A 13,396-nucleotide genomic window follows, 5' to 3' on the forward strand; every position below is an offset into this window, starting at 1 on the left:
AGAGTAAAGTTTGAACCTAAAACCTAGTGGTGTACACTAAACCATAGCCATTCTTTTAATTGCCTCCACTTCTGATTTTCTACCCTTGTCCTTTGATTCTGCATTTTCTGTTTGAACTTTGAGGATAACGACCTAGTGGTTTGCTGTGGAAAGTCTGATATCCTGGTCTGTACCGCCTAATTGTACTTAGAGTAGTTATGCTGGATGTCAGTCTCACTCAGTACAATGCAGTTGCCTCTGAGTCAGAAAGTTCCCCCCCCCCTCCCCCACAAGACCCGAGCACAGAATCCACAACACTCCAATTTTGTGTCGTGCTGCACTGCAAGAGGTGCCTTCTCCAGTGTGAGGCACTGCACCGATATCCTGCCCACCTGAAAGTTAACCATCAAAACATCACTGACCTTGCTGAGTTCTCACTGGTGTTTTGGCCAATGTTTTATTTCAAGCATGATCGCCAATAGGCTACTGCTTCCGTTAATAAAGCTTCTAAGGCTTTGCAGCTGGCAGATTTCCTGCACTTGGCTAAAAGTGACAGTACTTTGTAATGTCCTGAGATTGTGAAGAGTGCAGTGCCAGTTAGGTTGTTCTTTCTTGACAACTACCCCACTTGCTTCTTCACTGTTTATTCCCATCACAATGTGCTGAGTAGAGTGCCCACTGACAAGGTGGTGGACCACTGAATTGGAACCTCGACCACTCTACTGACCTATATCCCTCCTCTATAAGGAAGCTTCAGTTTCAGTCTGTTCAAAACTAATTCCTAATCATCCAAACTATGATGTCTAACGTCCCCCTCTCTCTCTTTCCATTTGCTGCACCAACATCTTTGATCAACGTGGTGACTTGCCCTTGAACTTCAGTTTCTCTAAAGGTAAGCCTCTCCTATCACCATATGGGAATGGTTACATTTGCTTAACCTGAAGGTTGCTATTGATGGGTAATTTTTGTTTTGGTTGAAGACTACATTACTTGTGCACGAGTTGACTGATATTGAGCCTTTGGCTGCCCTCCAGATGTCAGGCTAATGTGCAGAAAGGTAGGATTTTATGGATAGAAGAGGCAGTGTAGAGCTGGGATGCATTGTATGTACAGTCTTCCTGTGAATGATCAGAAAAGAATATTTACTAAGCCCTCCACCCAAGAGAACTGTGGCACCTGCACAACTCTAAGACACAGACTATGATGGCTCTGACCTCTGTAAATCAGCGCTGGGAGTTGATCACAGCTCCCACTGCAGGACTTGGATGTTGGAGCTGAGAGGCTCAGTCCCAAGCACTGACCCATTGAGAAGACTCTGCTCAACTGTTGGTCTGCAGTCATCTGCAGGTCTTTCCTTTACACTGACTCAACCCACCACACTGACTATCAGTAGGGAGGGGAGGGAGGGGGTGGGTGGTTCTCCTATTTTAACTTTTGGACATTTGACCAGGGAACTTATTTGCAATTTGGAGCCAAGCTTGGGCACTATTCCCTGTTAACACTCGCACAGAGGCTCAATCTTGGGTTTTCTCAGGTGACAGAGCCCTTTTTTCAGTCTAAGTTCCGTGGCTTAAATAGGACTGTGATTGCCCTTTTATTGCCCTCATCAGAGTCTGAACTGGGCTCATGCTAACCAAGCTGTATTGTTGTGGCAGTCCTGGAGGAGCGATACTTCACTCTTACACTGGCTGCCCTGCCCGCTACAGTTGTGACCTTGTTCATCCTTGCTCCTGTTACTAGTATGGCCATAATAGCCAATGATCAGGCTAGCTGACAATTATGATTGAGGGAGTTTCCCAATAGAAGAAGCCTCAGAGTGGGAGCTGACCATTCTGCTCTATAATGCCATTGCCATGCATCTGATCATGCATGCAAGATTAGCTGGTGTACAAGGCAAGAGCGTGAGTGTTTATGGTTGGGTGTTCCTTTGCCCAGGTTCCTTTGAATAGGTTGGAAAAGTCAAGGGTGAACAATGAGAAGGGGAATAGGAGTACTTCGTAGGTCAGGTAGCATCCACGGAGAGAAATGAACAGCCAATGTTTTGAGTCAGGACACTTTATCAAGGCTATTGCTGAACTTTCACTAAAGGGTCCCAACCTGAAACAATGACCATCTGTTTCTCTCTATGGATGGTGCCTGACGAGCTGAGCCCCTCCAACTTCTCTTTGTTCATGAAGGACTCCAGCAACTCCAGATCCTGGAGTTCGGAGCCTGGATATACAAGGAAACCCTGATGGGGTGGGGCCAGAGGAACAGACATCAAGTACCGAGAGATAACACCTGGCACGGATGGCATAGCGGTTAGTGCAACGGCTTTTCAGCACCAGCAATTGGGACTGGACCGGGGTTTGATCCTTGTGCTGTCTGTAAGGAATTTGTACCTTCTCCCTGTGTCTATGTGGGTTTTCTCTGGGGGCTCCAGTTTCCTTCCACCCTTCAAAAACATACCGGGGCGGGGGGGGGGTGTAGATAAATGGGGTGTACATTGGGCGGCACGGACTTGTGGGCCAAAATGGCCTGTTACTGTGCTGGATGACTAAATTTTAAAATAATTCTATGGTGGTGCTGGTCCGAAAAGCTGACTGTCCTTTACTACCCTTAGATGCTGTCTGTTTTGCTGCTGGGTTCCTCCAGCAATTTTTTGTTTGCTGGATACAGAGTCTGTGCGCTTTGCGCAATTCCAATCTCTGCAGAAACCTGATGTACCAGCATGGGAAATAGGAGAGGGTGACAGGATGATGGAGTCTCTAACTTGTTTTAGTAGCACTTATAAAGTACAGTCCTAATATCTGTTTTAATGTTCCATTTTTGTTAACGATTCTATGCAACTTGGGGGTTTTTGGTGAAAACATCGAAACAAAAGCAGGAGGAGGCCATTCAGTCCTTCAAGCCTGCTCCACCATTTAATATGATCATGGTTGATCATAAAATATCTATATCTTATTCCTGCTGTCGTTTCATGCTCATTGATCCCTTCAGTCTTAAAAGACCACATCCAAGTCCCCAATGGACTGGCCTCAATGAATTTTTGTGGAAAGGGAATTCCACAGATTCACAAAATGTTTCCCCTCGTCTCAGTCCTAAATGATTGATCCCCTGATCCTTTGACTGTGACCCCTTGTTCTGGACTTCCCCAGCACCAAGAAATCCAGTCAGGTTGTGTCTGCCATTTTGATTTGGGATTGGAATCACACTGGCAGGGTAAAAGTGATATTTATTACACTATCCCTTAATTGCGCTTGAGATAACAGTCAGTGGTTATTCTTTCAGGACCTTCAGGGATGGGTACTGGATGCTAGCCTTGCCAGCCAAGACCAAAGACTGAAAGTAGCAATAGACGAACAGATTTGAAAATTTTTAATATCCAAAATGCTTCACTGCTAATGAAGAGTATCAATATAGGACATTAAATTATCAGTAAATAAATTATTTTATTACTAACAATCAATATTGTCCAGGATACTGATGAAAATACTTCTGCTCACAAGGCTGCAGTTTGTCAGATCTGAATAATGAGCATTCTCTCCATTTCACACTGGTGAGGCACAATCTCCTGTCACAGGGCCGAGGTGCATGATGACACGTAGGGTTGGAGAATAGCTATTTGTCTGTGTTTGGTGCTTGTTCTTGCACTAATGGAATTTAAAGCATCAGGAACGTTAAAGAACCCAAAGTTTACCCAATGTGCAAAAATGATCCACCAGAGGAACTTGGAGAGTTGCCCTCTGGAGGGGGATAGCCGGTTGATCCTCTAGGTCAAGACAGAAGGAGAAGCTAATATGGAAGAGGTGGGGGAGAAGCAAGAGCAGGTAAGAGATAGGTGGTTCCAGGCAAGGACAGGAGGAATGAGGCAGAAGCGGGAAGAGTGGAGAGAACAGCAGAGGCTGGGGGATGATAAAGTGGAAACAACAAATGAGGAAAGAAAGGTGAAGAGGAGCAAAGTAAGGGATTGGAACCATGGGGAGAGGAGATAGAAGACTCAGTGTGAGGGTGATGGGCAGATGGTGGGGAGGCAGGAAGAGAAATTGCATGACAGGTTGTGAGTGGGGGGGGGGTTGGAAAGAATGGGGTTAAAACAGGTGCAAGTTTTGGATATTTGGTCCAGATAATACCAGATTAGGATTTATTTCTGATTCAGGATGACCACAATGAACTTCAACAGATGAAAATGTTGGGTATGTTGTTAAACAGGAAAATCCAGATTGTAGTGCAATACACATAGGTGCCAGAGAAACTCAGCAGGTCATGCAGCAACTATAGGAAGTAAAGGGTAACTAATGTTTTGGGCCTAAGCCCTTCATCAAGGTGTGAGCATAAAAGCAGGCAGGTGCCTGAATAAAAAGGTGGTGGGAGGAGGGAAGGAAGAGTCAGGGAAGGAGGACTGGCCCACAGGCAAGAGGATACAGGTGGGAGGGCAGAAGAGGAAGAAGCTGAGGTGATGGAGGGAGGGGGTAGTTTTCTGAATGGGGAGGGAAGTTAGAGGAAAGGGAACGAGGGACGGGGAAAGAGAGAGTCTCTGGGAACGGGTTTATCAGAAACAGGAGGTCAATGTTAATGCCGTCTGGTTGGAGAGTGCTCAGCTGGAATATTGGGCACTGTACCTCCAATTTGTGGGTGGTCTCAGTTTGGCAGTGCACGAGGCCATAGACAGACATGTCAGTGTGGGAATGGGGAGTGGAATTTAAATGGTTGGCATGGGTCAGTGCAAAGGTGCTCAACAAAGTGACCTCCCAGTCTCGTTCCAGAATGCCTCCTTACACTACTGAATTATAACAAGCTCTCATACCTTTTGCCAGAGATTATCTATATCAGTGGTTTTTAAACTTTTTTTCTTTCCACTCACATACCACCTTAAACAATCCCTATGTCATAGATTTTCTTGTGCTTAGGAAGGGATTATTTGAGATGGGATATGAGTGGGAAGGGAAGGTTGAGAACCACTGCTCCAGACCCAATTGTTACTGAAATATTTTGCTTGAGAAAAATTGTCATTGGCCCATTTTCTTTAGAGTTAGGAAACTGTGCACATAACGAGTCAATGAGGTATGATTAAAATGGTGGGTTTCAAACTTTTTCTTTCCACCCACATCCCACCTTAAGCAAACCCTTACTAATCACAGAGCACCGATGGCATAGGGATTATTTAAAGTGGGATGTAAGTGGAAGGAAAAAGTTTGTGAGGAATCAAGTGGAGAACGTTGCAGTGTGTATTTTTTTTCCCCCAATGACCAACTTATTTGACCCCCTTCAAACAGCACGCTGGCAGCGATGGAGAGCTCCTGGGAAATAAAGACTCAGCTAATTCTCTGACGGCTGTCAGCTCTTTGGGTTCTAGTACGAGCGAACCTGAAATCGAGAATCAGGACCCTGAGGATGACCTGGCCTGCAGCAAAGATTCCTTGAACCTCCTACATGCAAGTGACTCAGAAGAATTAGCCAGAGGTACTGAGCTTGCCTTAGGCGATGTGGAGCCGGAAGAGGAGTTGATGATGGAGGGCGACCAGGTAGCCGACTTTGCCAGTTCACTGCTGGCTGCCATCTCCTGTTGGCACTATAGAGCCAGGGCTTTGCTTTCTGCTAAGTTCTCCATGGTGAGCGCCTCTGTTTCAGTCTTTCTCTCGGCCCTGTGTGTGGAAAAGGGACATGGCTGCCTGCTCTGCTGTTTTGAACCAGCTCACAGTGACTGGGCCACTAACTCCTTAACCTCTGCTGTTTGTATTTACTGCTGCTATCCCAGCATGCTCTGGGGTGCTTGCTGCTATGACGAAGAATGCATTGGAGGATTCAGCAGATTTGCACGATGTTGTATTTATCTGGATCAAAATGAAACCCTAATGTCAAATTGCGAGATCATTAACTCATGAAATGCTGATGCAAATGACTGTGAACATGTTGATTGCTCCTTTTGGATTGCTGATTAACTTAAAAATGGAACTCAAGTTGAATAAATGCCAACAAACAGGATGAACAGTGCCATCTACACCTAAGTATCAATTGAGTGTTGAAAGAGGGCTTAGTTTGTAGGTGCAGTGGGTAATTAAGAAGGCAGTAGGGATGTTGACCCCCATTGCCAGAGGGATTAGACACGAACAGGTACATGTTCTGGTGCAAATGTGCAGGTTACTGGTGAGGCTGCACCTTTGGTACTGCATTTATTTTTGATCCCCTTAAAGGATGTACTGGCTTTGGAGGCAGCTCAGAAGAGGTGCACAGGTTCATTCCACAAAAGAAGGGGTTAGTTTATGAAGAGAGATTGAATAGCTTAGAATTTAGGAGGATTGTGGTGGGGGTGGGGGGGGGGGGGGGTAAATCTTATCGAGGTCTATAAAATAATGAGAGGAATAGGTAAGATAAAAGTAGGGAGGTTGTTTCCACTGGCAGGTGAGACTGGAACAGGGGGTGGGGGAGGGCGGAGTAGCTATAAGACGAGGAGAAACTGCATCTCTCTACCCAAGGATGCAGTAAAGGCTGCCCCATTGAATTTGGTAAATATAAACATCGATTTTTGTATGGTGAAGGGGATTGAGGGTTATGGGGAACAGACAGGGAGGTGAAACTGAGTCCAGGGCCAGATCAGCCATGATCTAATGGATGATGGAGCTGGCTTGATGGGCTAGATGGCCAACTTTCTTGTATTCCTAAATGGCGAAATGAATTGGAAGGTTCTTTTACAGTTGTTCAAGCCTTCCTGAAACTGGAAGTGGGATGTTTAATGCTCACCAGATTGCTATCTGAGTCAGCTTGGGCAACCTTGCACCTTGGGCTTATCATCACAGTGTAGGTGGTAACGTATACCAAGTTAAAGCATCATTTTACTGAAGACACCGAAGGGTGGTTCCCGTGGAGAAGAGAAATATCATGCTCTGCATTTAATAAGTTTTCATGGGTTAATATCTGCTCTTTTGGATGGTATTCAGTGCAAAGATTAGCACTGAATGTAACATGAATCTAATCTTTACACTGAACACAACATGTTGTACTTGACTGGAGAGTTTTTGATGGAATTGTCCAAAGTGAACTTTGCCCAGCATTTAAGCTATCCTTTATCAGCCAAAGTTTAGTAGGACTCTGGTGGGATAATGCCGAGTGATCTTTACTTCTGACTTGTTCTGTGCTGGGCCTGACCTGGGAAGAGGAACCATTTTTAAGAAGCTTTGCTCTGCAACTGTTTTGCGAGTACTTGAATCATCCATAAAATGTTTTGACTGCCTGGAATGGGAATTCAATATAAATTGAATTGATATGGATGGTAAATATTAAGTTTGGAAAGGATTATTTGTTGGTGTGCTCATCGAGGTGAGGAATGTTTTTGTTGTTGACTCTGAACTGCTATGTATTGGCCCAAAATCTTCAGGCCAGGAGTAGTAAGCTGAAGTGTCAGACCTCCTCCTCAGATCCCAACAATATCTTACTCCCACCACACTTGCCCCTAACCTCAGGCTCATCTCTGCACCCCACCAGGTTGATGCTCAAAATTTGGACACCAGATTTCTTCATATTGCTACTAAAGGGCAATCTAGGGCAAAGGGTGAGATTACCAGAAGCTTATTTTCAAAGGATTTTTGGCACTTTTCTCCACTGCATGGGTTGGATGTAAAGCCAGGTTCTTGAAGGGAAAGGTCAATGTCTGAACAACAAAATTAAGAAACCAACATCAAAATAGGGGTCTCAATGTAGAAAGATAGTGGGGCCCACAGGACATGCCAACCTTTACCCTTCATGATACACCCACCTGACTTAATATTTTATTCTTCTACCTATCCAATCAAATCTAAAATCAAACTTTCTGTTTCATTCACTGGCCTTTAAATTGAAATCCCCAGATTCTGGATATTCTCCTGATCCCTGTTTTAATTACAACCCTGCCAATCATCAAACAGAAAGTTTCCTTCTCTCAGTACCAGACCAGCCTTTCATCACAGTGAATGCTGTTTCATCTTTACTTCTGTATTGTCTGATTTTGGAGAGAAATATAAAAGTTGAAATGGTCAGTAGGGAAGGTAGCATCTATGGAGGGAGAAACCGAGATCACTATTTGGTTTAATCGCCTTTGATTAGAAACATCAGGTCCTTGACATGAAACATTTAACTCAGTTTCTCTCTCCGTAGATTCTCCTTGATCTGCTGAGTGTTTCCAACCTGTACTTTTTTATTTTGAATTTCCATTAACTGAATGATTTTGTTCTCTTTTCCCATCCTTTTTTTTCCTTTATTAGATTAGTATTTCACACCTCAGTCTGCATTGTCACCTCTTGATAAGCTTAATATCCTTCCAATAGTTTGAAGTTAAATGCACTTTAAAGCGATTGAAGTGAGACCCTATCAGGGATTTGAAAACTGCATGCGATTTGAAAACTGGATTTCATTTGCTTTATCAACCTTAACAACTTGAGACATTAAGCCCTTTCGTGCAAGGCCTCCACCTGCTCTTGCGTCACATTCATGTTGAGCGGTGCCTCATAGCGCCCTCCAGATCCAATGGAGGGGGGTGGGGGGTGGGGGGGCGACTGGTGCCATAGCGCCACCTACCAAGTTGTCATCATTCATATGCACCAGCATGGAAAGTGCCCTATAGTGGATCATGGCGGCCCCGGGGCAGGCAAGACAGATCCTTGCAATGTTTTCAGCCAGTCTTAGTATCCAGGCAGAGATCCAGCACACCCTCAGTAAGCCCAGTAATGCCCCGCTCCTGCATCTTAGGCCGACGACGTCACTGCAATGTCATCAGCCCGCCATTAACCAGCCGCAACAGTGGCATTACATTCATGCAAGGTGGTGGAGCGCTGAGCTCCACTGATTACCCTTCTTTGAGAGTGTCCACAGTCAGCACCTTGGAGCTGGCCACGATGCCTTCAAGAAGGTAAGTTTCCTGACGTAAGAACAGAGTGTCTCCGCCTTTACAGTCGGGCCTTTTCATTGTATGAAAAGGGCCTAATGTCTTTAGTGTGTCTGTCACATTATTGAGTCGCCTTCTGCACACACTAGAATCATCGCCACATATTTTTAAGCTAAATATCTGCCCTCGCATTCATTGATGCTGAAATCTATCTGCCGCTATTTAAGAACATCCATCCATTGCAGCCTTTCTAAGGAAGTAACAAAATCTGATATTTTACTTTACACTAACACTGGCATAGACTTTTGTCCATAGCATTGACTTGCATGGCAACGAGAGCTCTTGTGAATGCCAACTTCTGCTCCCCCCCTCCTCTGCAAAAACATTCACTCTACTACTTGTTTTTGCTAACCACTTTCGAATCATTTGTTTTCTTTTTATGTCTTAAGCTGCTCCACTGAGCTTTTGTATGGCTTGCAGTTTTGTCTATGCCTTTGCAAAATCATTTTTAAAAATTAAGTCCTTTTACACAATCGTTCTCTGTGCCATGTTCTCAACCTTTCTTGCACTTAGTCAGGGATCCCTTTCGTGCCTTGTTGTTTTCTGGATGTTCTTTTTGTTCTTTGTATTTATACTTCAAATCTTGCTGTTAGCTATTTGGATTTTTTAAGTTTGTTAATTGTATCAGCTGCTTTATTTTGTACCAGGAGCCCCTTCTCTCTCAAATTTCTAACTCTCGTTTAATTCTTCATTCTGTCATCCTTATTTCCAACATTGCCTTCTGACTGACTATTTAAGAAATCAATGATAAATTAAATTAATGGTCAGATGCAGAACCCAATAAGAGGAGAAAGGTGCCTGTACGAGTCCTCAAGGCAACAAAACCAGTTGAGGAAATGACACAGAGCAAGTGTTATCTATGAACCCTTGTGAACAGAATGACTTGTACTGTACTTCTAATGTTGCTGTTCAGACACAATCTGCATGTTTGAAGTTAACTCATTGCTGATAAACTCTAACCTGCATTTAACAGAAACAATCTAATTATTGGGTTGGCTCATCAGGGGCATGATCAGCCTTGGCGGAAGGGGTGTGGAGTTGAGAGACTTGATGCAATGTTAATGATTCTGATGGAGGTGGGGATGGGGGGGGTGGGGGTGGTGAGTGGTTGAACTGCATTCCCTCCTGTGGGCCACCAATCACAGCCTCTTGCTCAGCACCCATTTTGATGTCTTTCTGCAGACTGAGAGTCCCGTTGAGCTACAAGAAGCCAAAGGAATCAAACGGCAGAACAGCCAGCCGTCGGCCAGTGCTGAGGAGCGGCGTGGCTGGGAAGCTGATGGCAGTGTGTCTGAAGAGGTATGAACAAGGAAGACTGGAGTTTGCATTGCACATTTCTTTTGTCCACTTCAAATATACAGTGGTTCAAGAAGGTAGATCGCCATCTACCTTCTCAAGGTCATTAGGGGTGGGCATTAGGGGTGGGCATTTGGCTCAGCCTCCAAAGCACGTGACCCATGAATGAATAAAAATGTTCGCAGGTGCTTTCCGCCATAAAGCAGATCATAGGGATCTGCATCACAGCACAGGCCATTCGACCTTAATGCCTAGAATTTGCCTACTTCACAACCCTCCATTTTTCTCATTTCCATGCACCTATCTAAAATGGTCTCTTGAACGATCCTATTGTACTTGTCTTCACCACCATTGAAGTGAGGTCACTTGATGAAGCTCTTAATTCAAGGACAAACTGGAATTGTACCCCTTTGCAGATATCTGTGCCTAAGTTCTGCATAAAATATGATTCACCTGTTTTGCAATATTTAAGTTTATTTGTTGTAAAATGCAGAGTGCAGTGAGAAAGGTTCGCCTGCGAGCAGAGTGACAGGTTATCTCCAACATTCACGCAGCCCTGTAAAAAGCACCATTAAAGAGTATAAGGTTGCAGTGAAAAAAATGATCGTAGCCTTCACACTTTTGCAATTACTGGTTTTTGTGCCTTCTAATTTTGCGTCATTGCTATTATATGTGGCCCCTATTTAGTGTGCTGGAAATGCTTTAAAAAAAAGTCCGACCTCAAGATGTTATTTTGCATTCAGAACATTGCGGTTGCATGAAATCGTTCAGGTGACCTTAGCAGTACAGGAGGTCGTGTTCAGAGGAAGCAGCCATATTGTGATTGTCCAATCCGTGAAATTTCAGAAAGAAATAGAAGTTGATTATGCAATTTTTTGCATAAATTCCATAAGAGCAAATTTTATTCCGTCTCTTGAATTTCTTGGGTATTGATTTGTGAATTCTGTGTGGGTTTCAGTAACCCTGAGGTGTTGTTAGACATGTTGGTTGTGGTGTAAGTATTAATTTGTCCTTGTCCTGAATTAAAGGAACGTCTAGGATCTATTAGAATGAGCAGGTGGACCCTTGGCTGAAAGTTGATCATCTCTGGTAGAACCACACACTGTCATCACATGTCCTATTGCTTACCTTGAAATAAATTGATACTTTGCCTTCTGTAATTCAGCCCATGGGCACTTTTGGGATTTACTGGAAGAAATCTTTCCCCAGCAAGACAGAAAAAAGCCCTTCCACCACCAGCCCACTACCAAAGCTGTTGACCCTTTCCATTTTACTGCCTCGGAAGGAGGAGGAGCATTGACTGTGAACATCACCTTTTACTTTCGAAGAGCAGTGTTTGATTTACACATTCTGGTCAGGCTGCATTGGAAACGTCGGGCCTAGATCGATGTGTTCGAGTTTCTGGAGTGGGTCTTGAACCCACTATTGTGTGACCTAGAGGTGAGAGTTCTGCAGAAAATTGGACAATTTTGATGTTCGAAAGACACTTGGGCAGATATATGGATAGGAGAGGCTTAGCATAATGTGGACCAAATGCAGTCAAGACTAGAACACCAATTTTGTTGACATTGATGAGTTGGGCCAAAGGCACTGTTCTGAGCTGTCTTGCAACTGAGCCGCCTACTTGGAGGTAACTCCGCTCAAGGAAGAGTCTCAGAAGTCATCTCAGTCCTGTCTTGATCCTGTACATTGGTGAACTGAAGGGCCTGTTTCTGTGTTGTGTGACTCTGTTCTCAACATGAAGGATAGGTGGGGGGGCGGGGGGGGGGGGAATCTTGCGGAGTTGTTTGAGGGAACAGGTGTGGACTTGAAGGGCTGAGATGGCCTGTTTCCATGCCATAAATTGTTATATGGATAGCTGGATATTGACCAGGAGCACTGGCCAATTCAACAACTTCTGGACTTTTCTGGACTTTACAACCACCTGTGGTGTCTATGCAGCCTCAACTCCTTACACTTGTTGAGCAGCTTTCACATGTTAAGCATATCCTGTTGTATCAGAGGACCTTGATCAAGTAACGTTGAATTCCAGCATTATAAGGAGGCACTGAGTTCAGATGGCACCATTTTATTGCCTGTCCCTAATTGCTGGATGATCATTGTACTGGACCTTCCTATGTACAACTAAATGTGTAACTTTGCTGTTTCAAAGGGCAGTTCAGGTAGTCTAGTTGTGGGCCGAGAGCTAATAATAGCCCACGATGGGTTCTGACAGAACTCTTCATTCTTTATAAGATGTTAATTTACAACAATCTGGCACTTGCTGAATCCCCTTTTTGAAAAGTTGAAATTTTAAAAAAAACTGTTCAAATTCTTGAATTTCTGAGCTCATCCTTAAATAGTTTAAAAATAAAGGATTGCCTGTTTAAGAGCAAGATTAGGTCACTTTTTCTCTCCCTAGGGTTTAAGGCTCTTTGGAGAAAAGGGCAGTGGAAGCAGTGCCTCTGAATATTTGTACGGGTTGAGGTAGATTTCTCGATAAACGAGGGGTGAAAAGTTGCTGGGTAGAGAAGAATGTGTGGGCGAGGTGATGATCTGATCAGCCTTGGTCTTACTGGCAGAGCCAGCTCATCATGCTGAATGGGCAGCCACTGCTCCAATTCTTATGCTCTCTGAATTATTAGACAGGCTGTTTGACAATGAGTCCAACAGTTCAGAATGAATTGGAAAGTCCTGATGCTTGGTTCTCATGACTTCACCGTTCACTGAGCATTGATCAAGATGTCCACTGAACGCTCGCTTGGATGCAAAAGGGAAAAAGGTCACAGATCTCGTCCTTAATATAAACATAATAAGTGTGGTGGATTTGGGGAAATTTTGAGATGGTACTACTTGCTAAAGGCAGCTTACAGGAGATGAACTTGGTTTTAGAGTTCATGTTAATATGTTGATGTAAAGGCAATCTTTATATCAAAATCCTGTTAGGTGCACTGAGCTTCTAAATACCTTTTAAATGGAAAGAATGCATGCAAAGAGACAGAATGAACACACTGCTCATGCATGCTATGTGCAGTTTATTTTTTAAACTACCAATTAGTGGGCAATTCTTCCATGCCCGTAGGAAAAAGGAATCTCGGGGTTGTATGTAATGCCATGTATGTTCTCTGAAAATAAGGCTGATATGGTTTTACGGGCACGGGATCCTTCAGCCAATGCTGACCAACAAGTACCCATCTATACTAATCCCATTTCCAACCTACTTCTGTAGTGTCTGCCACTGATGTG

General features: G+C 44.0%; 1 protein-coding gene across 1 annotated transcript in view; it reads left to right on the forward strand.

Moving 5' to 3' along the window:
• The window catches only part of LOC138753751 (pleckstrin homology domain-containing family G member 3-like), a 204,071-nt gene that overhangs the window by 183,193 nt on the left and 7,482 nt on the right, over positions 1–13,396 (forward strand). Inside the window, exons 15-17 of the mRNA XM_069917117.1 lie at positions 861–871; positions 5,235–5,570; positions 10,058–10,174. Coding sequence (XP_069773218.1) covers positions 861–871; positions 5,235–5,570; positions 10,058–10,174 — 464 coding nt within the window. The remainder of the gene's footprint in view (positions 1–860; positions 872–5,234; positions 5,571–10,057; positions 10,175–13,396) is intronic.

Source organism: Narcine bancroftii, chromosome 2, assembly GCF_036971445.1.
Source record: "Narcine bancroftii isolate sNarBan1 chromosome 2, sNarBan1.hap1, whole genome shotgun sequence".
In the NCBI taxonomy this organism is placed as follows: domain Eukaryota; kingdom Metazoa; phylum Chordata; class Chondrichthyes; order Torpediniformes; family Narcinidae; genus Narcine; species Narcine bancroftii.